The sequence below is a fragment of the Pleurodeles waltl genome, chromosome 1_2 (genome assembly GCF_031143425.1).
Source record: "Pleurodeles waltl isolate 20211129_DDA chromosome 1_2, aPleWal1.hap1.20221129, whole genome shotgun sequence".
Lineage (NCBI taxonomy): Eukaryota > Metazoa > Chordata > Amphibia > Caudata > Salamandridae > Pleurodeles > Pleurodeles waltl.
The window spans coordinates 1,127,373,937-1,127,399,542 of NC_090437.1; the positions used below are offsets into that span (position 1 = coordinate 1,127,373,937).

The following is a 25,606-nucleotide window of genomic DNA, read 5'->3' on the forward strand; positions in this document are numbered from 1 at the left end:
CGGAGCGGTGCTTGAGACGGCGGGGTCCAGCGGAGCGGTGCTTGACAGGAAGGGCCCAGCGGAGCGGTGCTTGACAGGAAGGGCCCAGCGGAGCGGTGCTTGAGACGGCGGGGCCCAGCGGAGCGGTGCTTGAGACGGCGGGGCCCAGCGGAGCGGTGCTTGAGACGGCGGGGCCCAGCAGAGCAGTGCTTGACAGGAAGGGCCCAGCGGAGCGGTGCTTGAGACGGCGGGGCCCAGCGGAGCGGTGCTTGACAGGAAGGGCCCAGCGGAGCGGTGCTTGACAGGAAGGGCCCAGCGGAGCGGTGCTTGACAGGAAGGGCCCAGCGGAGCGGTGCTTGAGACGGCGGGGCCCAGCGGAGCGGTGCTTGACAGGAAGGGCCCAGCGGAGCGGTGCTTGACAAGAAGGGCCCAGCGGAGCGGTGCTTGACAGGAAGGGCCCAGCGGAGCGGTGCTTGAGACGGCGGGGCCCAGCGGAGCGGTGCTTGAGACGGCGGGGCCCAGCGGAGCGGTGCCTTTCTGCACGGCGGGGCCCTCTTCAGCGGTGCCTTTCTGCACGGCGGGGCCCTCTTCAGCGGTGTCTTTCTGCACGGCGGGGCCCTCTTCAGCGGTGCCTTTCTGCACGGCGGGGCCCTCTTCAGCGGTGTCTTTCTGCACGGCGGGGCCCTCTTCAGCGGTGTCTTTCTGCACGGCGGGGCCCTCTTCAGCGGTGCCTTTCTGCACGGCGGGGCCCTCTTCAGCGGTGTCTTTCTGCACGGCTGGGCCCTCTTCAGCGGTGTCTTTCTGCACGGCGGGGCCCTCTTCAGCAGTGTCTTTCTGCATGGCGGGGCCCTCTTCAGCGGTGTCTTTCTGCACGGCGGGCCCTCTTCAGCCTTGCCTCCCCTGGATGTTGTGGCAGGTGACGCCCCAGGACTTTGCTCCTTGGGGGCAGCCGTGTCAGTCTTCTCGCGGCGGCCCCTGATTTTACGGGGGGGGGGGCTGGCTGTCCCCTTGCTGCTGGCCGATGTGTCAGTGCTGGGAAAGGGTGGACTCCAAAACCCGTGCACAATGGTGACACCTGAAGCAGGGCTGGTGGTGGCTGAGGTGCTCTTGGGACTCTTAGCAGATGGAGTGGGTGGGTCAGGTGGGGCAAAGAGGTTAAGTTTGGAGAGGTAAAGTTTTTTAGGACCAATGTAAAGGGTAGGTGTAGTGGGTGTGGGAGTGGAGGAAGAGGATGTGGTTGTAGGAGAGTCAGGTGTGCTGTCTGTGGGTGCAGGTGCTTGTGACGTAGGCTGTCGTGAGGTGGTTGGCTGTTGGGTGGGTGGCTGCCTGCGTTTGTGTGTCTTGGAAGGGGGGGTGACAGACACAGTGGGAGAGGACACAGGGGACGTGTAAATGGCAGTGGGGGTGGTGACTGCACGTGTGCGGACTGTACTGGAGGGTGTGCTGGTGATGGAAGTACTGGCTGATGGTGGTGTGCATGCAGGTGTGAGTGGAGACGTCACAGGGAGGGAGGAGGGCGACGAGGAGGAGGGGGACACAGGGGTGGTAGTGACTGTTGGCATGTCTGCATCTGGGTGTTGCTTGGGTGAATGTTTGTGTGATCTGTGGTGCTTATGTCTGGATGAGCTGCCCTTGGGTGTTGAGGTGTGTGCAGGCTGGTCTGATGGTGTGGATGGGATAGGCTGAGGAACAGGAGACAGAGACAGGGTGGAGGCAGTTAGAAGAGGGAGGCTGGAAACAGGGACAATGGCTGCCGTCAGTGCTGAGGCCAGAGCATTGAACGATCGTTGATGGGCAGCCTGACCCGAATGAATGCCCTCCAGGTATGCATTGCTCCAATGCACCTCCCTCTCTACCCCCTGGATGGCATTGAAAAGGGTAGACTGCCCAACAATGATGGTCTGTAGGAGGTCAATGACCTCCGCACTGAGGGCAGCAGGGGTAACAGGGGCAGGGCCTGAGGTGCCTGGGGCGAAGGAGATGCCCGCCTTCTTGGGCGAGCGGGCACGGAGCGAAGGCTGAGGGGCTGCTGGGAGGGCGGAGCTGGTGCGCTGGGTGGTGGCTGTACCTGTAGAGGCGGGGGGCACGGATGTTGCCGCCACCGCTAGGGAGCTCCCTTTCGAGGACGTGTCGGTGTCGCTGGTGTCACCACGGGTCCCCGTTGTGGTGCTCCCCTCGCCCTCCGTATCACTGGTGACCTCGGTGTCTGTACCATGGCCCACCGGGGCCTTGTGACTTGCAGCTCCCTCGTGCTCCGATGCCAATTCTCCTCCGCCTGATGATGCTAATGCACACATGCACAAGAAGATAAAGAAAAAGGGTGGGGGGAGAAATAAAAACAGGTTGAGTGCATAAATTGTCAACACCGTTGGCGGAGAGGACAGACACAGGAGCCTCATGCACTACGCCGCGCAATCGGGGTACACTACTCAGTACTTGTGACTAGGCCAACAGGTCTATGGACAACATATGCGCACATGGGTGATGCTGGACCATGGATTGCTGTACTTGGCACCCTACAGAGGTGGGGGGCGGGGGCACAGGGCCATGCCTAAAGGAGGGGACTACACTACAGAAAGCACCCTGGCCTAATGTCACCCACAGCCCTCCTCCCCCACCCAGACGCCTCCACTGCGTGTAAAGATAGCAGAATGTGCTGGTACTCACCCCCTTGTGTCTGCTGTGATGTCCTCACGCGCCCATCCAAATCGGGGTAGGCCACCGCCAGGATCCGGGACATCAGGGGGGTCAAGGTACAACTGGCACCCCTCCTACGTTGGGAGGCCATCCCCAGCAGTGACTCGGCGGTCTTCCTGGTGCCGCGGCGGATGTCCTCCCACCTCTTTCGGCAGTGGGTGCCCCGTCTTGTGTGGACCCCCAGGGCCCGGACTTCCTTGGCGATGGCACGCCAAATGTCGACTTTCTGATGGGCACTGACCTATTTGACATGTACAGGGTGGGAAAGGAATTGTCAACATTTTTCTGCATGTTAGATGTGATTGCCCCCCCTCCCCAACCCTGCCATGTGGCACATGCTCCCATCTGTCGTGCCTTGCACTCCTTATTCACTTCCCAACCCACCATCTTACATCCACCATACACAACCCAGGCATAGCCCATTCAACGTGCACCCAGTGTACTTACCTGTTGGTCTGGAGGACCGTGGAGTAGCGCATACTGGGGCAGGACCCCATCCACAAGTTTCTCCAACTCTTCTGAAGTGAAGGCAGGGGCCCTTTCCCCAGTCGCAGCAGCCATTGTCTCTTCCAGACCGAGGTCACAGCAGCACTTGCAGTATAGGTCCTCTCCTGTGGATGATCAGGTCTCGAGTGATTAAGCAGTTAGAAAATGGCAGTCACGCCCGCGGCGGTGCGTACCGCGGCGGTGCGTACCGCGACCGCCGGTGCACATCGTTATTGGCTCCTGAGACCCATAGGGTTCAATGTTAACCAATGCTGCTTTGCGCCGCGGTCTTCGACCGCCTACCGCCACGGTGTGCCACACCAGCGCAATGACCTCACATCCCACTGTCACACTTCACAGGTCATGCAGCCGCCATTTCAAGGGCCCACATGGCATGATTTCTACTGCGTCACATAGGCCTATGTGGCTTTAGTACCCCCAAAAGACAATGAGCAGGTGTACAGAAATAGAAAAAATTACCATTCGATGAATGTCCAGGTGGTCTGTTTGGCTGACCAGTACATCTCCCATCTAAATGCCAAGTTCCCTGGGTCAGTGCATGACGCGTATGTCATGCGAAATAGCAGCATCCCTTATGTGATGGAACAGCTACAGAGACACCGTGTGTGGCTAATAGGTGACTCTGGTTACCCCAACCTGCCTTGGCTATTGACCCCAGTGAGGAATCCCCGGACCAGGGCAGAGGAACGGTACAATGAGGCACATGGGCGAACTAGGAGGATTATAGAACGGACCTTCGGGGTCCTGAAGGCCAGGTTTAGGTGCCTGCATATGACAGGGGGATCCCTCATGTACTCACCAAAGAAGGTGTGCCAGATCATCGTGGCCTGCCGTATGCTTCACAATCTTGCATTGCGACGCCAGGTGCCTTTCCTGCAGGAGGATGGTCCAGATGGTGGTGTTGTTGCAGCTGTGGAGCCTGTGGAGAGTGAAGAGGAGGAAGACGACGGGGACGACACGGACAACAGGGACACAGTTATACAACAGTATTTTCAGTAGCACCCAGGTAAGAATCACCCACGCCCTTTTACATTTACTTCTGGCCTCCTGCATCTCTACTTTCTGTGTTTCCCCCCAGTTCCTTTTCACTGATTTTTGACTGTCCCTTCCCTTTTCAGACCTGTATGACCCACAGCGTGACTTCTGCTTTGTTTGCCCATGGACTAATGCTTATTGACACTGGTATGTTGTCATCACAATGTTAATGAACATTATTGCACCGTTATGTGTAATACATTTGTAAAGAATACAAGCAGACTCCTGACATTAGAAGTGCAATTGGTGATTTATTTTAAGTGCTGCGTATAGGTCCATGATAGTAAAACGGTGATGGGTGGGGGTGGAGTAATGTCCATGGCAGAGTCCAGTTCTCAGTAGCACAGGTGCATTGCCCATATGCCTGTGGAAGGATGGAGCAGGGGCAGTTCAAGGTTGGACAGGGTGACAATGTGGGACAGTGGGATGACATCAGGGGTATCTTCGGCTGGCGGGGGTCTTGGCATCCTACTCTGTCTTCTTGTGTGATCTCAGGTTCCGCTTGCGGGGTGGTTGATCTTCAGCAGGAGGTGGGGTTCTGGTGGCCTGTCGTGGTGTGGGGGCCTCCTGTCCACTAGCGCCGGCGGAGGTGGTAGGCTGTTCGTCGTCCGGGCTGGTGACAGGGGCCCTTTGGGGTGCCACATGGTCCCGCAATGTGGTGACTATCTGGTTGAGGGCCAGGACGATGGTCCCCATTGCGGTACCGATGTTCCTGAGTTCGTCTCTGAACCCCATGTACCGTTCCTCCTGCTGTGCCTGGATCTCCTGAAACCTGGCCAGTACCGTCTCCATCGTCTCCTGGGAGTGGTGGTATGCTCCCATGATGGTGGTGAGGGCCTCCTGGAGAGTGGGTTCCCTGGGCCGGTCAACCCCCTCTCGCACAGCAGCCCTCCCAGTTGCCCTGTTTCCCCGGGCCTCTGTCCCCTGGACAGTGTGCCCACTACCACTGCCCCAAGGTCCCTGTTGTTGTTGGGGTGGTGGGTCAGCCTGGGTGCCCTGTCGTGGCGGACACACCGCTGATTGACGCGTCCTGGAGACAGTGGCATGGGCCCGCTGGGTGGGAGCTGTGCTGGTATTCCCAGAGGGGGTTGGGTCTGCTGTGGCCTGTGTCTGTGTGTGGGGAACCGACTGTCCAGAGGTCCCCGATGGTCCGGGCTGGTCATCAGGTTCTAGGTCGACAGAGCTGCTGTCATCACTGGGGGCCTGTTCTGGGGGTGGGATGGACAAATCTGGACCCTCCTGGTCGGTGTGTTGGCGTTCGGGCCCTGCAGGGGTAAAAGAGTATGGTTATTGCTTCTGTGTGTGCCATGGCGTGCGATTTGTGGGTGCCCTTGTCCCCCAGTGCTGGCATTCCCTTGTGGGAGGAGTTGTGAGGGTGGTTTGGGGGGGGGGATGGGTATGTGCAGTGGTCATGCTTGGGTGATGGGTGTCCATGGTTTGTGTTGGCATTCAGGGATTGGTGTTGTGGTGGGTGGGTTGTGCTGGTGAGACATTGGCAGGGAGGATGTGTGCTGGGGGGTTGGGGGTGAGGGTGGGGGTGCGGGTTGGCATGCTGGTGGTTGGGGGGGTGAAGTAGTTGGGATTAGACTTACCAGAGTCCATTCCTCCGCCTACTCCAGCGAGGCCCTCAGGATGCAGGATGTTCAAGACCTCTTGCTCCCATGATGTGAATTCGGGTGGAGTGGGTGGGGGTCCGCCGCCAGTCTTCTGCACAGCGATGTTGTGTCTTGACACCATCGACCGCACCTTCCCCCGTAGGTCGTTCCAGCGCTTTCGGATGTCTTCCAGGTTTCTGGGATGCTGTCCCACAGCGTTGACCCTGTCGACGATCCTTTGCCATAGCTCCGCCTTCCTGGCTATTGTGGTGTGCTGCACCTGTGTGCCGAATAGCTGGGGCTCTACCCTTATTATTTCCTCCACCATGACCCTGAGTTCTTGGTCCGAGAACCTGGGGTGTCTTTGGGGTGCAATGGGGTGGTGTGGGGTGTGTGGTGTTTTGTGCGTGGATGAGTGTGGTGTGTGTGGTGGTGTGTGGTGTTTTGTGCGTGGATGTAATGTGGGTGATGATGTTGTGTTCCTCTGTGTGTTGGGGTTTGCGATAGCTGTGCTCTCTCTCTCTCTCTCTCTCTCTCTCTCTCTCGCCTTCTCTCCGAATTTCGAGTAGTGGGGGTTTGTGGGTGATGTGGGTGTGTGTTTTATAGTTGATTGGATGTGTGAGTGTGGTGTGTGTATGTGTCTCAGGTGTGTGTATTTCGATTTGTCCAATGTGGCTGTATTTTGTAAAGGTGTGTGTATTTTGACCGCGGCGGTGTGTACCGCCAATGGAATACCGCGGTTAATTAGCCATCCATGCAGCAGACGTGCGCTGAACTCGATTTTCTATGAGCGTTTTCCAGCGCTTGAAAATGGCCACAGTAGACATTCACCAACTGTTACTCGTGTGCCATTAGTCCTAATGGGAATCCTCCCAACTTTCCAAGATGGCCGCCGGAAACGTGAATCACGTACACTTGACGTTGACACAGCAACTCTCGCACCAAGGCGTTGCTAAGAAACCGGACCCAGAGACAACTGCGCAGATGGCCGTAAACAAAACGCGGTACACCAGACAACGTACACCTATAAAGTGTAACGATCAAATCGTGACCAGCGATGAAGTTTAAACGAGCACTTTGCAGATAATGTCCTTAAACGCCTCTACCCACTGCTCTTACTGTGGGTCCCATGCATCTGCGTTGGAAGAGGTGAGTCGCTTGCTGACCTTCGTCGCCATAAAAATGTTGTGAAGAAAGTACGCCAACACAAAACTTCAAAGGTTGAACGTAGTTTATTCGTGAGCTCTTCCAAGCGCGATGCTCTCTCTTTCCCGATCAGCAAGCCAACTGCCGGGAAAGCGAACACCGCATTGTGTTCTAGAAGTTTGGCTCGAGGCTGAACAAGCAAGCAGCCACGAGCCACATCACAACACTACACTGAATGTTTCTGTGAACGTGCTGCAGGAGAATCATCAATTCAATGAATGGCTTTGGTAGTCCGCTTTAGGTTTCCCCTGCTCATTGAGCTCACATCCCCTCCTTAGATCTACTTTAAAACTTAAGAAAGTCTCAGTCTTGTACTCTTTCTGTATTTCCTGTGAGAGAGATTCATGGAATCAAAAACACCACCAAAGTGGCCATACACATGTTGTGTTACAGACAAGAAAAAGAAAGGGCATTGAAGACCACTCTGCTTAACTTGAGCATTGCTATGAAATATAGAATCTGCACCCAACAATCTTAGCAGCTACAGAAGTTAGAATGTCCTCTCCTAGGCTTGAATGTACATTCTCATAAGTGAGCCCATCAATCTTACCAGCTGCAGAAGAAGTTGGATTGTGTTCTCCTAGGCTTGAATATACATTCTGATAGGTAAGCCCAGCAATCATAGCAGCTACAGAAAAAGTAGGAATGTCCTCTCCAAGGCTTGAATGTACATTCTGATAGGTGAGCCCAGCAATCGTAGCAGTTACAGAAAAAGTTAGAATGTCCTCTCCTAGGCTTGAATGTACATTCTCATCGGTGATTATACATTGATCCAAAACCCTTACTACCTGAGATAAGGTTCTAAGGATAAACCTACCCGGGCGATGTAAAATTATAATCAAGTATAATCAGTTATGTAGCATGGAGCACTTCATACCACAGTTTTGATGTATATCAGGTTTGTGAGTAACATGTCTTACTGGGCCAGATGTAGCAAAGGGTTTTTCCCATTCTGTGTAAATGGGAAAATGTGTTCGTACATACGGCCCACTGTTTTCTAAGTTGATTCGCAATTTGTAACACACAGCAATCACGGCAGAGAAAAAACTTCAGAAAAATAAGTTTTTCCCTCCGTTTAATTTACATTATTTCTGGTAAGAAGTAATAGGCTTGGCAACAATAGAATAAAATCACTGACAACACAATGTTACCATGGGTAATACTGCATTTAGGGGGCATATTCTAAAGCGAGACATAAATGCTACTCGTTTAACCGATTTCAGGCTAGTTGGCTTGAACAGGATTTGACCTTGTGACCGCCAGGCCACAGCAGGTGCTAGTGGTGAAAGTTTCCCTCTCTAAGCTACCTTGCCATGGTCAGTTGAAGTACATAATTATAATGCATGTTTTCGAATTACAGATAGGCTTTAAAAACAAATATGCATTTTCTTGTACCAAATTCAGATTCTTATATTATGTCATGCCGGTGTGTTTGTTTGCTAAACCTGAACAGACTTTGCGATTTAAATCGTTCAAATAAATGACAACCATCTTTGACATTTTCCCCACCTTTACTCTTGAGTTTCTCAGCAAACACTGCTTTTAGAAACATGTTATTTTTTATTACATTTAGAATCTAGCCTGCTTGGCTGTCACATATCACATTATGCACTGGAGAACGATGGACATCATGCCAGAACATATGTTTTATGCAAAGAACAGGCAAAGTACAGAGACCTAAAGGTCATACTTAAATGGTTAAACAAAGTTGTATATGCTGAGCACATTTAACCCTTCTAATGCATGGGATACACATTAGAGGAATGAGTATTTCTTTAGGGTTTCATCTTGCACGTGGCTCTACTTTCCTCTTTGTAAGATGCATGGTGTGCCCTACGTTTTCCCTTCGATGTTTTTGTGAAATTGCTAAAAACAGGCAGCTTTGGTTCGCTTTTTTAGTGCAAGGGAGGTGGTTGACTGGCACACATCGGATACCAGAACTGAACGATTTGAAAAATAAAATGCCAGAATGACCACAAAGAACTGGCCTAGTGATTGGAGCAAAGATCAAACTTCCATGTTTTGTGGAGTTTCTTACTAAACTCGAACAGAAAAGTAGAATTATTCAGAATACGTTTCGCAGAAGGGAATTATATCAAGGAAGGACGTGGAAGTAAACGTTTGGAAGAGAAGGTCTGGGACATGGTGTGTCTTAGTCAAAAATCTGAAAAGCAGCCTGTTCATGCTGAATTTTCTTCTTCTGGTCAGTGTTATTACTTGGACCAAATATTTCTTATTTATGACCAGAAGGGACAGATGAATGCCAAATTATTGTTAGATTAAGCCACTTTCTAAAAGATCTAAAGATAAACAGAAACAAATGCCTGCTCATTAAAAAGAGAGAGCAGGGAAAGCACAATTCTTCTTAAACGTTTCACACGTTCTCTCTGAATGATGTAATTAAACGATTGTTAAACTAAACATGGTAAGACATCATTATCATTTAAAGTATTTAGCATTGGAACTAACGTAAACATCTTGTAATATGTATGTTATATGTATACTCCCATATAAACGTTTTGGTTATGGTTCAAAAAATACAAATCTTAATTTTTCCCAATGGCATCATCTGTGACAAAGACAGAAGCTGCAAACCATGGCGCCTGTTTCTATGTTTGATAGAAGATTCGCCAGAAACTTCGTAAGTATCTCATCATCCACATTAAGAAAATAAATAGGGTAATTACACATTCAGAGACTAATATCTTTATCCTTTGATCCATGTACTTAATATTATGACCATAAATAACGCTCTTAACCTCCATATGACAATATGGCCTAAAAGTTCATTGGGAGGTATATTGTTGCCCACTATATATTTCTTCCTTCGGTTGGAATTAATCTGACTGTGTTTTATAGTGTGGGAGGGGTGCATTATGCTTTGGTATATGGGTCGAGACATGAGGTTGGAACATTGACTAATTTCCTCAGTGGCTAGGTGTCCTCACAGACTATAAAACTGGGGTTACTATATTGTAATTTATTTTAGTTGCATTGTTATAACACTTATATTGTAGTTGCATTTATAAAATTCTTTATTCCCCTGATGAGCCAAAAAAGTAGAAAGCCAGGTGGGTAGCAAGATACAACACAGGGGAGTGCTGCCTATGTGAGAATCCCGCTGGTGTCCTTCGTGATTGAGAATCCCACTGGTGTCCTTCGTGATTGAGAATCCCACTGGTGTCCTTCGTGATTGAGAATCCCTCTTGTGTTCTTCATGATTGAGAATCGCGCTGGTGTTCTTCGTGATTGAGAATCCCTCTGGTGTCATTCATGATTGAGAATCCCGCTGGTGTCCTTCGTGATTTAGAATCCTGCTGGTGTCCTTCGTGACTGACCAGAACCAGAGTGGTGGCCTGACATGCTGGAGTATGATGTTGATAATAATAATTGAGCCTGAAATGCAGGAGGTCATGTGATACTTTCACGGAGGCCACTGAGACATCTGGGTATTTCTATGACTATTGTCAGGTTAATCACTTCCAACCGTAGGTACACCAGGATCCCTATCTGCACACTCAAATCTTTAATACTTACACGGATTTAATTACTTAGTGTCGACAGTATTCGCCAAAATCATCTTTCTGATATTGTATATGACATACCTGAGTGCTGCGCTTAACCAGACATTTTGGATAGAGGTATAAAGAATAATAGGAACTATAAATAAACATGCGTATATAGTATGGACTAGAAAAGAAGAAACCTGGTAATGCAATACTTATGCACTCTGTATTAATCAATATATGTAAATATTTTGCACAATAAATATAAGATGAATAAAAAGAAAGAGGTTAAAGTCTAAAGTACCAAACACATGTAGATAATAGAGGCATAGGCCTAGATTTACTAACACTTGCAATTGATTTGTGTTAATTTTGCAAATCAAGCTGGATGCTGTATGATGTTAAGATTTGCCATCCAACGCAATTCAGGATTTGAGGTGAATAGTTTCTCAAAGTAACGTGAAGTTGCGCTATGCACTGCTTTGCATTACTTCGTGTCAAGTGGGTGTTTTAATTCCTCCTTGTTTTTCCTACCTTGAAACCATGCTGCATTGTACATCACACATACAAAGCAGGAAAAGTGCTAAAGGATAGTTTTTGTTTTAGAATAGTCTCCTTCCAGTGCAAAAACTATATTTTACACAGCGCATACACCCTTGCAATGTGGCGCAAAGCAGCCCAAAGTGCCATTGCACAGGGAGAGAAGAAAACACCGCCATGTCTTAGTAGATAATGCAAAGTTCTGCTCTCTCCCTTTCGCGCAATGCAACACAGCAACTTTAGTTGCATGAATTTTTGTAAATCTGAGGCCTTGTGTTCACACAGCGTAGGGGGCAGACGGGAAATATACACTTTTTGTTTATAAAAAAAAAGTCAAATATCCATATTTTAAAGATGAAAAACGTATTGCCAAAAAAGGAAACAGTTTTATATTCATGGGTAGTTTGTAGTTTAGCAAAATGAAAAACCTGTCTGACTTTTGTGTTGCTGTAATAGAAAACAAGACACAAGGAGTGTATAGTTTGATTGTTTTCAATATAGAGCATGTAGACCAATGGGGTGCCAAAGATGTCAGTGGGTCTCCGATTAGCCCCTCACATGAATACATAGATAGAAGTTAAACAGAACATGTGACGTTTCCAGTGACCTTTTTGCTCTTCTAAGGCCGGCTAAAAAACCATAATTGGCAGTTCGCCAAAAATGTGGTGATCTAAGTGTTATGATTACATTTCCAATGCAAAGTAAGGAAGCTGGAGTAAAAGATAAGACAATCACCCAACCTGATCTTAGAAAAATTTCCAGTCTAACTAACCTCAGTGGCATGCTGTCCTGGAGGGTTAATAACTTCCTAAATGTTGGAACCTCAAGTGAATCAAAAGTGTAAACCGTGCTTAATTTGAGCCAGTGGTTGCCAGTGGTGACCAACAGCACTTATTTTTGGGAATTGGCACTTATTTTTTGTTGCCAAACAATTAACGATAGAGAAAGAAGCACGAAGTGGAAAGCAGAGGAAGAGAAAGATGGAAAACCCGTCAGAAAGTGAGAATGCATGAACCTGCACACATAAGATAAAGAGCAGGGGGTGCCTGGCAGTTAATTGAAGAGGCCTGAGGTGGAATGAAGGTTTCGGAGCATTGGTAGTTGGTGCATTGACATTTTATTGCACCTGCCGTGGGCTTCTGGGTACGGGCGCTCATTCATTTACAAATTAAGCACAGAGTGTAAGTCACTGATGGAAAGCAAATTTGAGTACAGAGCGTCATAAATGAGTTACCCAGGCTTGAAATACATATATCAGAGCCTATAATGAGTAGTTTGAATCAAATGCTTCCATACTTCATCCTTTGCCCTTTGGCAAACACAATTCCAAAGTATAAACAAGTCTTCACTTGGGTAGTGGCTTGTCCATCTATACACAAGCAGTCGCTTATAATATTTCTTCTGAAGTCATCATCATAGTTGTGGTTTTGTTTTTATTCAAGACGTTGTGGTGAGCACATTTTGGCAAGTGACACTAATACACCATTGGAATAATGTACTGCACGTGACACTAATACACCATTGGAATAATGTACTGCACTGATCCATTGGCCGACAAGATCAGGAGGAAATGTATGCATGTCAGGTAGTATATTGCTGAGGTCAACCTAATAAAAGTTAACTAGGGTAGGAGCAAGGACACACTCCTGCCTAACTTCAGAGTGAGAGGTTGTCTTTGATGGGACATTAGCTAGATCAGATCTTGACGGAAGAATCCTTGTGTTCCTGTGGAAATTACCCACAATACAGTTATGTTTCTACCACAGTTTTCTATTGCTGTACATCAATTAAAAATGGATTAAGAAAACTGTTGGGAGGGGAATGCAGAAGAGAATATGATCTAGAGGGAGGGACAAGAGCGTGCCAGAGAGGAAGAAAGAGGGTGTCAGATCATGAAAGGCACAGGAAAGTGTTTATTCAAAGATAATAAAGTTTATTGAAAACAGATCATCACACAAGGATGTTCAGTCAGAGAAGGATACAAAGGGTGCTTGGTGAGGTAATTAGATTATGAACTGAGAGAAATTTGGATGTACATTACTCAGACAGGACCATGTGTCTCACCAGCTCTCCTCCTGGTCTCAGTCTACTGATCTCTCCATCTCCTCAAGCCTCGAGGTCTACTGCTTGTCCAGCATGGCATGCTTGGATTCATGGAGAATCACTGCCACCTTCCATCTCTTTTACACTGATAGATGTTCCCTGAACCCCCTCCTGAGCTCAGGAGCACCCCAGAAGTACTGTGAGAGCTGGACGAGAGTGGCGTGGATCAGAGGCACACCAGGTTGGTTGCAGGGAGAGCAGGGGCCTGGTGGAAGCCATAGCACTTCTCATTCAGCTTCTTTACCGGCTCCTGTAAATAAATAAGAATTGCCAGGGATAGTGGCGGAGGTAGTGAGTAAGTGGCCGTTAAGCGGTGCAGGAATTATCTTGTGGGGCCTTAAGCCTTCTGGCTGGTTTTGGTGCTTTGTCTACTGTACTCCAGAGTATTTTGGTAAAACCAAATAGAGTTAAATAAAAAGGAGAGTTAGCCTTCTGGGCTGGTACTCCCATGCATTGCTTGTAAAGGAGGACAGATCAGTAGCACAGTTCCCAGTCACTGACGTTTTGATTAGTGAAGATCAGCTGGAGTGGCACATGTATAGGCTAGGTGGTGTCCCGTAGAGCTGTATCCACTGGTGACATCCCAGTTTGTGAACAGACAGTGTGATGGCTGGAGGGTCAAGGACTAGAGGCATGGCAAGGGGGACAAAAAGCACTATAGCATTTAGAGTGGGGCACGGGAAAGCATCATGGACTCTGCTCGGAAAGGCAGGGCAGGGGCTGCTGGGCTAGTGCAATCTAATTCAGCAGGAATAAACATGTGTTGCCTCATTTCAGGATCTATTCCACTGTGTACCTTAAATGTGGGTGTGAATTACTTATAAGAAGCTCACAGGTTTTACAACACTGCTTTGCCTCACCACTCTCACTTTAACGATTAGCACGATCATTTAGGGTTTGACACTTAGCACTCCAGCCTGCCTCATAGCCGCGACCTTTTCGGCAAAGCAACATACTGAGTGGGACGCCATATTGGTGCGCTCCACTTGGCATCCAATTTTGGTTGCCAGAAACAAACTCCCAAAGCAAAGGTTTGTCCCTGAAAAAGTAAACGACCATACTGCGGATCAGTCTGTGAGTGGGGTCGGTTATTTGTTTTAAATGCTTGGATTTGCCATGTCTCGCATTGACCACCCAATCAGAGAAAACAGGACATGCCTCCAATGCACAAAAAGCTGTAGGCCTATGGCAGGCAAGCCTTGCCTTTAAATCACAGCTGACTTCACCAGTGATGGCTCTCCTGCTGGTGGTGGTGGGAAAGAAGAATTTGCAGTGGTTCTCCCATCTCACCAAACCAATAAATTTGGAAACACCTTTGTAATGACGAGAATGAGGATATATAGTTGCTGGAGAACTCTGGCAATGTTTAAGAATGTAACTACGCTTGTTTTATATTTTATATATGAAAAACTATAAACAGAGCAATAATTGTGGAAGTAAAAGATGGATTTCAAAACCAAGTACTCCACAAGTAACTATAGCAAACGTACATCTACACAAACCAGAAGAACTTCAAATGTTCCATCAGTGATTAAAATAAGAGGTATAACAGAACTAGACCTTAGTTCAAAACCTTAATGAAAAATACATATTCAAGAAAGCACAAATAACACATTTAAATGGAAATACGCCACAAATTACAACACATTATGACAAAACAAAAGGATGAACCACGTAGTTTCTGAAAATACTATCCAGATTGCCAAATCCCTCTTTGGGCCTTATAGATCTTTCTATATCCTCACACACAGGAGGGAGGTAGAGAGGAACAGGCACCCACTTTTCCCATTTTGAAAAATGCAATATTACTGGAAAGAGGAACTGTTCATCCGCTGGGTCCACATGTAACTCTGTTCACACACCACGTTGCACATAAGCCTCATCATACCAGTGTGAATGGAATTAGGTTACATGTGTAGACCAATGCAAATGAAGCATATCAGAAGTGGACAAGACCAAGCTGGCCTAATTTCTCAGTGGAGTAGAGGCAAGAAAAACATCTAAAGCCTTGCACTCGGCCATCATGATTACAAAGGTTGTTTGAGGTGTTTTTTTTTCTGTTCTGCAAATTAGGATTTTTTTTTACCTTGTCACCTACACACCGATATGTTAATCAATCACTTACTTGTCTAGAGGGCAATCGGCTGTGTAATGGACTGAGTAATTGGGACCCATGCTGTGAATACTGTACACACTAATGTTTAATTTGCAAAACAGTGCACAGCCCAAAGATTTTCTTTGAAGCCTGCTACCAGTGCTGCTAAATGTCTAAGTTGCTGAATACATACACTTGATTCCACCTCATGCCGCTTTCCTGCACCACTCCACACTTCAGGTCTCTTCATCTCACTCTTGCAAGTTAATTTTTACTCCTGCTTTCTACCAATGTCACTATTACCCTATTTTTCGGTTCCTTCTTCTTTCTCTATTTTCTACCTTTCTCTCGCTTGCTCTGGGTCAAAGTCCAATGATGTAGGCAATTCGAAATTTGAAGCCAATGGTACAAATTAACAACTGTCAAACATTGGGGACAATTCACTTTTAGGTCCATACACCTGCAGCCTAGCTTAATTACCAGCGGCTAAGATTAGTTCAAGCAATCCACCCATCACTTTTTTTTTCTTTAGTGTGGAATCCTAAGTGCAATGACAATGGCCAGATGTGGGTCCCAAGCTGGCTGTGCCATAAAAGCTTATTTGCATATTGCTGCTTCCTGTTTGAGGTGGCAAGGGGGGCAAAAATCCGACGGACTAGATTGTGCCTTAGATTAATTCTAACAATCCACTTTACTTAAAAAACTGAAAAAAACTAGTTTAGACTGTTGTAAGGACTATACATTTACATTTTTGACATCTAGAAAAGTTGCAACTTTTTTTTTACAATGCAAACCCTTTTGTTTAAAATGCCACGTAACTGTAAAAGTAATAAAACAGTATTCAATAATATAACATTCACAGATGAAAAAAATAACACATAAACATTACTTACACTGGATGGGTAAGAAAATTATGGTGTACGGGATTATCTTTGATGTGATACTGGAGAAAGTCCTATCAGACCTTGCTGGGGAAGGGGAATGTAGAAAGTATGGAGGCTCATCACGGCTCTGACATGCTTACTTTCAGTTATGGAACAGTAAACATGTATGTGTTTGTATTAAGCTACCCCTTGCTCTGCGGTGGGAGCAGTGCGAGGATGACTGGAGTCAAAACTTTATTGCCTGCTAGTGATAGGTTAGTATACACAATTGTACCATAGTATGCACATTGCCTAGGCCCCACAATGTCACACTGAGCCCATTTTCTATTATGAGTGTTCACATTACCTGAATATTAAAGTGCATAATAAAGTTTCTATATTGTGAATATGCTCAGGATTCCACATTGTATTACATGCTTAGTTACACTCGTCTTTAATAGCAGTGAAAGTAAAAGAAAGACATAAGGATAGTGAGGTAAGGATTAGACAACGGATATTACCTGCACTCCCTTTTTCTCCCTTTTCCCCCTTCCTGCCATCTCTGCCATCTCTTCCTGGGAAACCAATTCGCCCATGAGGGCCAGGTGGTCCATTGGCTCCCGGGGGACCAGCCGCGCCTGGCAATCCTGGAATGCTACAGATGTATTTTGGAATCAAATGCTCTCCCTTGAGCTGGTTGTCCAGAAGTTGTCCACTGGTGCAGAAGGCAAAACTTGCTGCATACAGTAAAATGATCATCCTTGGCTCTGGGAGACATCATATGAGAGATTAAATTGATACACAACCATCCTTCCATATTCATTCGCACTCACAAAATCTTGTAATTTAATAAAAATTTATACTGGAATTCCGGATTGCGCATCCATTTTCTGGAAATGCCATAATCTTGTACAAAAACACTAATCATGAAAACAACAGTTATGAGGTGTGATTACAGTGTACGTGGTTGACTATAACATTTCTACTTACTGAAGTAGATGAACCTACAGAGGTGCTTACAATAATGACAGAATATTGGAGAAATGTAGGATTATGGTTTAAGTTATAGCACCAAGCAGTACATTAGTGAATTGAAGGAAGAGAAGTCCAATGAATGCCACAATTAAATTGTTTAGCTCGTATCGCTAGCACAGAAGTAGTGGAGGCACAGATTATATGAGTTGTTAAGGGCAGAGTCCCTGGTGGCACAGACAGGGCATGTTGTTGACTATCTAGTGGCAAGTGGTGTATTTGCAAGAAGATTGGAGCAGTAGTAGTTTTAAGAATGTAATGGGATTTAAGGACTTTTTAACCTGTATGGGAGTGAGTTCTGGACATCCAGATGAGGATGACGATTACATTAAAGACATCTTCATTAAAGAAAACACAATAAATAAATATATAAAATAATCTTTTAATTTATAAATGAATGGATTAATACATTAGCAAATGAATACAGAGATCATGGAAACTGTTGTGGGCTTCCACTCTGTAGGAAACTGGGTTCTTAGTAGGTGGAGGTATGCACCTTCAGCTAGCAATAATTCCACAGTCACTAATAAGGTCCAGTCGAGTCTCAATAAATTAATCCTTGCTCAACCCTTTGTAGCTTGGCAGTGAACAGTCAGGATTCATTTAGGAGACAGGTAAGTGGAAAGCATTTAATATCACCAAAACAGTAAATAAATAAAAGACACAATGCAATAAAATCCGAACATCAAGTTATAAAAATAGTCAATGTGTTTATCTTTAAAATGACACCAAAATGACAAACATCTAATGTAGGAAACCGGAGATATGAATTTTCAAGGATTAAATTAAAAGAATGTGCATTCTAGCATCAAAATGCATAAAGCACCAACTACAGCTACCTGGTCTCGCTGGACCGGAACAAATTCAAAGTTTTAGATGAACTGCAATGGAGCGCAGGTCGGATAGGTTAAGAGGTAGGTCACAGTCAAGATTTTACCTTTGCACTTAATCACTTTTTTGGAGATTTTCTTCTCAATGTCCAGTGATCGGGTCCTTGAATCCAGGGTTCGCTTCAGCAACGACGGCCTGCTTCAGCGCTATGCTTCAGTGGATCTCTGGAGGTATTTGTCCTCGGCATTGATGATGAGGAGCTTCTGAGCTTTCAGTGTGGCAAACCAGTTCAGACTCACTTGTGGTTCAATGACAATGGCTTGACTCTCAACACCGAGCTGGTTTTCTTCAGGAGCTTTTTCACAAAGTTTGGCAAAAAGTTCCCAGACTTTTAGATCTTCTTCTGAAACGTTCCTTTGAGGGTTTGAAATGGTCCACAGCACCAGCCAAGGGTTCAGAAGCTCTGGTTTGCTTCTTGGGGTCTGGGATTCCAACTCCCACAATGCACTTGGTCAGTCCAAGAAAATCCAGGTGAAGCTAGTCAGCTGGAGTTATCATCTTGATGGATGTTGCAGGTGGCTTCTTCCAGTTGCTTCCAGGCCCTTTTCTAGGGAGTCTACTCCTTATTCTTGAAGACAGGTAAAGTCCTTCTTGTGTGGAGTCTTAAAGTGCAGCAGGTATCATCCTTCTGAGTGCATTCCTCTATTGTGCATTCCGAGGGTCCAGCAGGGCAGTCCTTCTTCAGATTTTTCAGGCAGGGATCTGAAGGGCTCCTGCAGATCTCCCATATTTATTACACATTTATTCTGGACTGGTAAGAGTGGGCACCCCTACTAATGGTGTTCAACTTGCCACCCTTTGTGATGACCACTTCCTGGGATTGTGACATATTTTTATCTCAGAATGCACAGTTCCGCAAAAATCAAAATGGAGAAACTCTGTCATTGGAGTGCAGATCTGGCTAACTTTTCCCTACACTCCCCTTCCAGTTCCTCTCCTAATCTAATTAGGGGGCTTCCATCTGTTTGGGGATCAAGTTAGTGGGGGCTGCCTTGGGTCCTGTGACATCTGTGCTTCTGTCTTCAAAATCCAGTGTATCTCCCCGGCCCACTTTCTGTCCTGGCTTCTCCAGGACACCGATCTCCCACCAAATGGCTGTATTGTTTCAGTGCGAGACCTCTTCACACCTACTTAGGGAGCAGCGTGGATCAGGCTGTAAAAAAGCTGACCAATCAGAAGAGACTGCTACAGGGCTGCTTTACCATAGTGCATTCTGAAAATACTTTCCTGTGATAGTTCTAATAAATCCAACTTTGGCAAGTTGTTGGAGTTATTGTAACTATTATTTGGATATTGTGAATCAGGGTAATAGCTAACTTCAATCAAGAGTTAGACTTTATTAAAGTGTAATAAAGCCTTCCCATGTTAACTTATGCAGCTAAGAGCACTACAATTGGGGAAAAACGACTTTGGCTGTATTTCCCCACCAGGGCATATAAAACATATTTTATATTGTTACTGCTTTCTAAAACAATCCCCCCTACCCCTGCGCATCTAGTGCAGACGTTAGGGGTGACTTATATGTAATAAAAATCGTTTTGGACTTCAGAAGTACTTTTAATTCCAGAGTAGAATTTGCCACAGCAGTGCAAACTTAAGTGCATTAAGTTTACTGGGGTCTCCAAAAGCTACATGCCCTACCATATACTGGGGACTCACAGGTAAGTTGTCTTGGTCAATTAGAATTATATAATTACCATATACCTTTAGAGGCAGAACACTGACCCTCTGCCTGGTAAGCAGAGCCCAGGGCACTTTCGGGGGCAGTAACTACCAGTATCAGCCCAAACATGAGGGTGATTTAAGATAAAGGATGGCTTTCCTACCCACACCGTTCAATCCTTTATACCTTCCACTTAATTATATATTTTTTGTTTATTATTTTATTTGGCACAAATGCAGACCATAGTTCAGTTTATGTGCTCTCAATGGAAAGTGGTGCAGACTTAGCAAGGACAATAACACTAGTGGGAGGAGCTCACTGGAACCAGTACTCTCAGTTGCAAAATGCTTACCAAGAGTCTCCAAAGGAAAGATCCTGCTTGCAGCAAAAATCAACTCAGATGACCACCACTTGTGGCAGGTACAAAAGGGACACGATTTCTTGAAGAAAAGGTAGATGATCAACACACTTTTGTGCCATTGTTCATCTGTGGAATTATTGACAGAGTAGACTGAAGAAGAACACTTAGGATGAGAACACTTTAAAAGGGCAACTTTGGAAGAAGCATGGAAGGTTGCCATTCAAAAGAAAGTGTGGCAGGATTGACAGTTCCTCAAAGAGCAGCAGCAGTCAAGCTCATCTCAGAAGCAATGTTTGAAGTATTTGTACACACACACACACACACAGAGTAAAACACTACAAAAGTACTCCACACCAGTTTAGAACAATTGCCAATATTTATTTTAATAAAACAAGACCAAAATGACAAAAATCCAGCATACACAAGCAAAGATACAGATTTTCAAAGATTAAACTTCAGTATAGCGCTTAGAAACACAATAGGGCTGGGGCTATCACGACATCTTGACAGTCATTCTTAACAGTCCGACGCTAATCATGAGGGAGTGCGGGCTGGTCACAGAGTCGCATGGACCCCAGGTACAGTTCCTTTGAAAACAATGAAACAAAGATGTTGCATGGAGTCGGGGAGGTGAGGCTTCACTAGAGTCGGTGAGGTGTCGGTTCCTTACAGCTACTGGGAAGTGAGGCGTCAGTTCCTTACTGCTAGGCAGAGGAGGTGATGCATCGTTTCCTTACGGTTGCAGGAGAGGTGAGGCAGCGTCAGTAGCGAGGCATTGGTTCCCTATGATCCAGTGGGGTAAATGGATCCAGCAGGTCAAGACGCAAGGCATCGACTTTACAGTGTCGCAATCACGCCACAGGTGCTGTGGCGGAGTCGGGTGTCCTGGACATCGGGGACACGACACTCAGGACTCATGCTGTGGTGGGACTTTGGAAGCGCTGCAGCAGCATCAGGCCTGCAGCGTCTGTCGTTGCACTCAGCAGGGACCATGGTGCAGGCAGTGGCTTGGAGTCAGACATCGGCACCGATTCCGAAGTCGCTCTGGAGTCAATGTGCTTGGTTTCTTCTTGGTTTCACCAGAACTTACTTCCAAAGGCCTATGACTGTCTAGAGTGATTTCACAAACAGCCCAATTGTCATCCTGACTGAGATGTGTATTCCAGCAGACAGGTAGAGGCACAGAATGATTAAGCAAGAAAATGCCCACTTCCTAAAAGTGGCATTTTCAAACTTACAATCTAAAAGCCAACTTCACTAAAAGATGTATTTTTAGATTGTGAGCTCAGAGACCCCAAACTCCATAATCTCTATCTGCTCCCAATAGGAAACTGCACTTAAAAGATATTTCAAGGCAATACCCATGGCACCCTATGGGAGAGATGGGCCTTGCAATAGTGCAAATCAAATTTAGCAGTGTTTCATTATCAGCTCATGTAAAAGACACCAGTACACACCAGTACATGTCCTACCTTCTAAACACATGGCACCCTGCCCATGGGGCTGCCATAGGCCTACCTTAGGGGTGACTTGCATGTAGTAAAAGGAAAGGTTTGGGCCTGGCAAGAGGATGCACTTGCCAGGTCGAAACAGCAGTTAACTCTGCACACACAGACACTGCTGTGGCAGGTCTGAGACATGATTACAGGGCTACTCATGTGGGTGGCACAGTCAGTGTTGCAGGCCCACTAGCAGCATTTAATTTACAGGCCCTGGGCACACATAGTGCACTTTACTAGGGACTTACTAGTAAAGCAAATATGCCAATCAAGGATAAACCAAACACCAATAACCATTTAGCCAGAGAGCACTTGCACTTTAGCACTGGTCAGCAGTGGTAAAGTGCCCAGAGTCACAAAGCCAGCAAAAACTACATTCAGCGCAGGATCAAAACAGGAGGTCAGAAGCCAAAAAAACAGGGGAAACTACACCAAGAGATGACAGGTTGAACAGTCCCATTTAAAGACAGGAAAGAAAATGTGCACTCCAAACCACACCCCAAAGGCAAACAATCAGAATTGCTAAACACCAACAGCATTCACAATGGTGTCAAATAAACAATAACACGGGTAGCGGGTGCCCATCGCTTTTCTAAAATATCTTAATATCAACTGCACAGTGGAAACAAGCACTGGCAACGCCAAAAGGGCTGGGTTTGATGCTCAGCATGCAGTATAAGTGCATTAGGCCATATGCAGCAGATCACAATAAAGCCAGGCATGAGCACACGTAACATAAGCACATTAAAGCCAGGCACAAAAAAAACATATGGAGTATATTGACGGCTCTCTTGCCTTTGATTCAGTCCTCCATTTGGTTTCCATTTCAAATTAAGGTTGCATGGGGAGGTAGTCTTCATTATAGTACCCCTTTACTTTCTATGACAGAAAGTAAGATCTGTAATCAATGCTTCCTTGCCACACAACCTTCTTTTGACATAAAAACGAAAAGAGGTTGCAATCGCAGGTAAGCGAGATTTCGTTATAGAGGGGCTTTTATTTATATGAAACAAAATAAATACCCGGTCCCAGCGGCACTTATGAGAAACTCCTGGAGTTAAGGGCAGACAGCGGAAGCAAGGAGTGCCCAAGACTGAGGGGTCGGTGAGCGATAGAAGAAACTAACAGAAAGGGGATGAGAAGAGAACATGCGAGGGAGGAAGGGGTGAAGTCAGATGGTGAGGAGCAAAGGGAAATGATTCCACAGAGGAAGGAGGGAGGGGCAGGAGTTGAAACAGAGAGGAGCAATAGAAGAGGAACAGGGTGAGACACACAGGAGGGAGCCATAGTAGGAGACAGAAATGTCTAGTTGTATACTAGTCTCTCATGCGGTTCAAGCACTCGAAGGGTGGTGGAAGGATACATCTAAATAGCCAATACCATTAGGTGAGAGATGGATATTGCACTGGACGGAGCCAAAACATGATTGGCAAAGTCTCAAGGCAGTGGCTAAGAGTCTGATTGTAGAAAGCGAATAGATGAGTAATAGGAATAAGCAATAGGTTGTAAGTAATAATAATAGAATAATTGTAAGCAATAGGTCTGTACATATCTTCGAGCAGTAATTGCAACATTTGTTGAAACTCTGAATAATACTGAAGCTAGCAGGCAAACAAAGTTGTACCATGGTGCTGTTCAGTGCAGAGAACAGATGCACATGGGGTCTGTGTATATGTTGTACCCAAAAATGCACAAACTACAGCTCATATATTACTTTGGAAAATCTCTAAATTAATGCATGAGCAGTAGATATCACAGCTTGGAAACACAGAGAGGCAACTGATGCTTTGTGTTTCCAAGCTGTGCTGTCTGCAGCTAATATGGTCAACATGTTTAGAAGTGGCATGTTAGCTATCCTAGATCAGTAAAATAATGATATACTATGCAGAACACCATTCCCAGATGGGCACTCTGTATACGGTATAAGGTCTGGCGGGCTTCTTAGAATGGTCAAACAACTAATTGCTATGGATACTACCATTCCAATCTGGGCAACAGGATTAGAAGCTGGTGCCCTGCAAATGAAATGAGTGACAAGGGGCCTGGTAGCAGGAGGAAGAAAGAAATGAAAAAGGCCTATGAAAAGAGAAAATATAAAACCATGGCACTGAAACACACTCATTTTCAATGAATGTGTAGATGTGATCGGGCAAAATGCTGAAGTTGGTAGACCCATTGTGGTATGATGTTTTGTATCAGAGGCAGAATGTGAATTGCACATAAACAGACCGATGGGAGAATATTGCTGATGTATATTATATATTTTTTAGGAATTTATTCTTAGAACATGGCAGAAAGCAGAATGATTCCTCCTAAGAGAAGCAATCAAGAATTATCACTATGTAAATCTTAAATGCCCACTGTTTCAAAGATGGGAAATATCACTGAAATTCTTGACTAGTAAGGTAATCTGTGAGATTCCATTGGCCACAATAACAATCCACCCTTATAGGCCTATTGGCCTCAACAAATGTTTCCACAATGAATAAGTCACTCATAACAAACATATCAGACCTATATCATTTACCACTGGCTTGTCACTGTACCAAACCTAGGCCTACTATAATAAGAGTAAGCATTTCCACAAGCACAAATTCAGGCAGCAGTCATAAAATTAACAATATGCACAAAACAATATACATGTCATCGTAAGTTTGCCTATTAAGGATTATCAAAATACAAATCTTTTAGCCCTGGGTTTTCCAGAGGGTGTAATCAACACCAAAACCCTTAACTATTTTGTCTTTGACACTAACTAGGACAGGCCTGATGTCTTTATCATAACTGTTCACAATAAAGAGATCAGACCTATGTCATCAGATACAATTTTTCCCACTCTGAGGAGGAACCTACAGATATGCAAGCTCATGAAAATGGAAAGGTACTGTATAGGCAGCTTTTTTTGGCTCCCTCGTAATGCTTTCCTACCCAAGTAAGGTTGGAGTTTGGGCTCATAAAGCAAAAGTATGCATGACGAGGAGCCTTCGTCAAATTCTGCCACAGACTGACAGCTGCCAAAGAGAACTCCCTTGACCACAGATTATGGATCGAGCTCTCAAACAACTCAAGTCAGTGCCCTCATCGGGATGACCAACAAAATTCTTTAGCCAATCTGCAAATTACAGGTCTGTGGGACCTTTCAATATCCTACCAGGTCTTCAAGAATCATGTTAAAAATTCCATGCATGCTCTATCCCTTCTTTAAGACAAAAATAAATTTTCAAAGTGAATGCACTCCTGGTTTATTATCCATTTATACAAATCCCTGGCGCAACAACCCTTCCTCTTACAGATACAAGATAGCACATTGGGACTGCATCAACAAACACGGAGGTGGAATTGCCATTATACACAAAGAAACCATCCACTGCACCACTGTCGCAGACAACACCACCCTGATCATGGAGCACCTCAAATTCCAGCTCCGCACCAATGGCAAAACCACCATCAGAGACAGACCTTCCACACCTTCGCCTACAGACCTTCCATACCTTGCCCAAGTTACTGCACTGCCATCCCTGAATTCATCGCCCCACTTGCCATTGGCTCCAAACACTACATCTTCCTCAGAGACTTCAATTTGACCCTCGAAGACCACAATGACACCAACACCGCCAACTTAATCAAAAGCATGAACAACATTGGTGTTGAGCATGGCCCTTTTTAGGGGAGTTTTCTAAAACTTTTAGTTTTTCCTCCTTTTTTTTTAACTGACTCACTTTGCATGGTTTAGACCTCTGGTCACTTTCCCCCTGTACTGCAGTGGGAAAGTGCGCGTGACCTTCCTACACATGCCAGCAAGGGGCGCTTATGTTGTTAGTTTAGGTGTTGTACCCAGGAGAGCCCTGTAAAAAGGTACACCACATACTCGGGATGGGTACAGCCCGGGCTAGTGGTGTAACTCGGCATTGAGTGTGCCAACCACCAGAATAACCTGTCAAACATGTATCAGTCCTGCCATTGCAGTCCTGTGGAGGTGCAGTTATGCTTGTACTTATGTTAGTGTATTTTATGTAAGGGTTTTTATTAACTAA

General features: G+C 45.9%; 1 protein-coding gene across 1 annotated transcript in view; it reads right to left on the minus strand.

The window, feature by feature from the left end:
* C1QTNF7 (C1q and TNF related 7) overlaps window positions 1–25,606 on the minus strand; it is a 148,066-nt gene that overhangs the window by 17,599 nt on the left and 104,861 nt on the right. The window contains exon 4 of the mRNA XM_069202630.1: window positions 16,648–16,893. Coding sequence (XP_069058731.1) covers window positions 16,648–16,893 — 246 coding nt within the window. The remainder of the gene's footprint in view (window positions 1–16,647; window positions 16,894–25,606) is intronic.